General features: G+C 41.1%; 1 protein-coding gene across 1 annotated transcript; it reads left to right on the top strand.

Annotated features, from left to right (window-relative positions):
- The first annotated feature begins 837 nt into the window (after window positions 1-837).
- Window positions 838-3004, top strand: LOC110041444 (vang-like protein 2). The gene has a single exon (XM_020746727.2). The coding sequence runs from the start codon at window positions 1047-1049 to the stop codon at window positions 2541-2543; it is 1497 nt and encodes a 498-aa protein (XP_020602386.1). The 5' UTR covers window positions 838-1046; the 3' UTR covers window positions 2544-3004.
- The last annotated feature ends 1547 nt before the right edge of the window (window positions 3005-4551 follow it).

Here is a 4551-nt window from a genome sequence, read left to right as displayed (position 1 = left end):
AGCGAGTTTTCGTTCACTTTTGTTGTATCATGATTTTTTATTCGAGTCGCTGTGAACTGTACAACACATCCAGTTTTTGCTTACTGAAGTTCACTTTGTCGAGCTCTTACTGGAGTTCAAAAGTTCCTACAACAACAGCAGCAAGTTGAATCTCGTGTGATACACGAATCGTTTTCGAATTTGATTAATTTGCCATTGTAACATGAAACCCAGATGAACAAGACAAACACAAGATGAATGCCTCCGCGTGACATGTCTGTTTAACACCATTCTGAGGGTATCTCAGCTATCTAACCGACCCCCATTCTTAAGATGTTTTGTTTTTCCCTCCCGAAAAATTCCAAACGAAGCCCGCTTTGAAGGTCGCTTCCGGCCTGATGTTTGTTTGTCTTGGGTCTTTGTCTCTTAACTTTCTGCTTAATAATGTATCAGAACTAGGACTCAAGCATGTCGAATCTGTTAATTCGACATCAAAACAACTTCCTTTATTTCATATTGTTGTTTGTTAATAATCGTTTCATCAAGTGATCGTATTTCAACTACGAAGTCACGCTACAAATTTTAGACGCAAAAACTCCAAACCATTGAACATAAGCCGCCAAGAATCACTTAATGGAATTTTTTCGACCTCCGGTTCTCTATTTTTTTGTCCAGTGAAGCATTTCTAACGATCAGAATAAATTTTTGCAGTATAAGGGACCCGAGTAAATATCAATCACGTGCACACGATAAAATTCCCAATAGGATCATTGATAGGGCTTCTAATTATTCCAAAGAATGTTAATAAATTAAAGTGGCCAATCATGTGCTCCCAAGGGAGTCACTCTTGAAAAAGAGAGGTCTTCAAAGTGACATGTATAGCGTTCCGACAAACGTGCTGTATTTGAATTCAGTGTGCGATTGTGCTTTGAGACGAGCGCCAAAAAAACTTCCACTTCTGCCCACAAGCACACTAGAAAGAAAGGCGTATATCAGTTGAAGGGTTGCGCTAAGAGTTGAAAGCATTTCATGCCGAAGAACGGCTTTGGTAGCCGGAGATTTTAGCCATGCCGAGAGGGGAACATCACAAATCCGATCGCGATAGAGACCATAATCATAGGGACCGACGAGACCGAGCCGAGGAAACTGGAAGTCAAGAAATATTAGATGAAGGTATTATACAAGTGCAGGTTATTCCTCAAGACGACAATTGGGGAGAGACAGCAACATCTATCACTGAAACAGCAACATCGATCGTAACACTTAGCGAGACAGACTTGAGTGATGTTGTCAAAGAAAGACGTGGTATTTCATGCGGCACGTTCGGGCGCCATGTTAAGCTCGTACCCCAAGCGATTTTGTGCCTGTTCGCTGTTGCTTCGCCGATCTTTTTCGTCGTTTTTCCCGTTGTTACATGGAAGCCTATACCCTGTGGCTCAAACTGTGATGGTCTTTTCATCAGCTTTGCCGTCAAAGAGCTGTTATTAGTGATCGGGATTTGGGCTTTGTATTTTCGATTGTCGCGGGTCACGTTGCCTCGAGTGTTTGTTCTTCGGGTTGGAATGATGGCGCTTGTTTTCTTGGTCCTCGTTTGTTACTGGCTTTTCTACGGTTTGCGGATCATCGACAAGACAGTACACTTTACTGAGATCCTTCACTTTGCGGTCACGTTGGTAGATACTCTGCTTTTCTTGCATTATGCATCACTGGTGGTGTTGTGGATTCGACAATCCGACCCTTTGTTTACACTCAAAGTGATTCGCAGCACCGATGGAGTCAGTCGATTTTATAACATCGGTCCTCTGTCCATTCAGCGGACGGCCGTGTTTGTGTTGGAGCAGTATTACAAGGATTTTCCCGAGTATAATCCGTATCTGACGCAAACTCCTGCGAGGTCATCGCACAAGCAGTTCTCCAGTCTCAAGTTCTATGACATAGACGGCAAGCAAAATGACAAAGTAAACCCACGGGCCAAAGCAATCTTAACAGCGGCTTCAACCCGTAGACGCGATCCTGCGAGAAACGACCGCTTTTACGAAGAAGCGGAGTTCGATCGAAAGGTTAAGCGGCGAAAAGCGCGCTTGTATAACGCCTGCGAGGAGGCGTTTGGACACATCAAACGCGTGCAACTCGAGCGCGGACCGTGTGTACCCATGGACCCAGAGGAGACAGCGCAATCATTGTTTCCATCGTTTGCGCGACCACTTCAGAAATATCTAAGGACTGTAAGACTCCACCATCGCTTCACAATGGATGGAATCATTAAACATCTCGCTCACTGTCTTACTTTCGACATGACCCCGAAAGCGTTTCTGGAACGTTATACGAACGACCAGCCCTGTGTAGAATTTACGACGAAAAAGCGAACTCAAAGCTGGAGTTTAGTCTGCGAAGAACAGGTTACCAAATCATTGTCCTCCTCAACAGTTTTTCAACTCAAATGCGAGGATCTTTCTATCATTGTTACGGTTAGAAGACTCCCGTACTTTGATATTTCAGAAGACGAATTTGACTTTGAAAGCAATAAGTTTGTATTGAGGCTCAACTCCGAGACTTCGGTTTGAGCCAGCAGCAAACACTGCGGACCAAATATTTTGTAAATATAATTATTGCCGTTGTATTTTTCAAGTGTGCTCTCAGAGAGAAACAAACTTTAAGTTAAGGACATTTTTCAAGCGCTTGGATATTACAGTTGAATGTTTATTTCAACATGAAATGTACGATATTGTTTCCTCGTTCGTGTTATTCCAAAGAAAATCACGATTGTATTGAATTTCTATAGAAAATGTTGCAAGCCAAGGAACATTGTTAATTCTTGTACTTTCTAACGTAAACTTGTACAAAAAACAGCTTCGTTATTGAACGATCCTTTATTTTCGAAAGGATTGGCAGTTTAATTGTAATAGATTTGTTAGTGATTTGTGCGAAACTATTTTGATCTTTATCTCTTTGCATTTATTATTTACTGCCGAAAATTCCAGTTTAATTTACAAACTGCAAACTAATTAAATCTTTTGGAACTGACTTTTACTAGTTAATTGCGGTTGGAGTTACATTTCGTTAAATGCAGTCGACAGAATCAAACTTCTGTTGGATCAGTTATCGATGCGTGTTTGTTTGATATTTTTGAAACATCTTGAAGAGGTAATTTGCGACCTGGAATCAGTGCTGTTGTCCGAGACAGAGAAAATAATGCCACTTTAACACTGTGTTAATGGAATTAAGACCTTGGTTAATTTTCTCGAGAGTAAAAATCGGCGGGGATCATAAGTGCTTGAGAGATGGGTTGTTTTCTTATAATCCTTCCTGGGTAGTGGATTTCTTTTATTGCGGTCGAACGGACCGAAAATATGCATTATTAACGCGCTATCTCAAGGTGTTTAACAAACGATCGTGTATCGTCTGAGCTTTGCTGCGAGATCCAAACTAAATCGCGCTGAAAGCGAAGCTCAGAAGATTGTTTACATTTTACAGAGCTGCCAAAGCCTGGATATAGATCTATTTTGAGGAGAATTTACAAATTCCACGAAGCTAAATTGCTTTGTTTGAATAGAATTCTTACGTCGATGCGCCCTTCAACCCCCCTCTGCGAACTGTTTAATGGCGCCCTTTTAATACAAAGTTATTGCGTTTTTGACTGCTTGAAATATAGGCATGAATTGTCTTTTTTGTCGCTCAACATGCGAGATTTAATCAATATGCGTCCTCGGTGATTGTCTAGCTTAGATTTTACCGCCTCGCGAATGTTAAATCATTAGATTCTGCACAAAAGAACTGTCACGGTAGGTTTGAAACGTTTAAATTTTCGTGATCAAAGATAGCGGACAACAAAGCCACTGCCTTGACCCTGGAGAGATTAGCAATTTTAATAACCCGAACCGGCCAGACAGGCCGATCATAAATTCGCACAGAACAGAACATCTTTGCTAATCAGCAGCGATTCCGTGAAATAATTTGCCATAAACGGCGAATGAACGTGATTCGGATATATCGCCCAGCATGTTTGCAATAACTGATTGTGTGAAATGGGTGTGAATTGCCCCAGGGCTGGGTTTCGTCACAGTAGGCAATGTAAACAAATCTACCTTGTCCGGAATATTAATTAGCTCCACTTCAACGAAGCTTTATAAATAATCTTTGATGATTGTAAACTTTCTCCGGGGTACGTGACTACACAAATGGGAAAACTTAATTTTGTAAAACTTCAATCTGGTAGCCAGTACATGTTGAACGCCTACGCGAGAGTTTCAGCCAGGATGCAAACGGCGAGAACTTATTTGGTTCGGGTATTCGAGGAACGTTCGGAAGAACTCATTCTGCTAATTATTGTCGTGTACAAATCGGAAATAGCAAATTGCTTAGAAAAAGGTGGTTAAATCCATTGGTTTTGAACAAATATTCATCTGTGATTGTTATCATTTCGGTCGTGATCGAGTTATAATTCATTTGATCATTTCATTCCTGAACAGCCATGTCGCCTGTAAAATCTGAAAAACAACTCTACTTGAAAATATAATCATAAGCACAAACCAGAATGAGTTCTGGACAGACCAATATTTCCTTCAATAACCG

The sequence above is a fragment of the Orbicella faveolata genome, unplaced genomic scaffold (genome assembly GCF_042242905.1).
Source record: "Orbicella faveolata isolate gen_17 unplaced genomic scaffold, um_ofav_v1 contig_25, whole genome shotgun sequence".
Classification (NCBI taxonomy): Eukaryota; Metazoa; Cnidaria; class Anthozoa; order Scleractinia; family Merulinidae; genus Orbicella; species Orbicella faveolata.
This window is presented reverse-complemented; position numbering and strand designations above follow the sequence as displayed.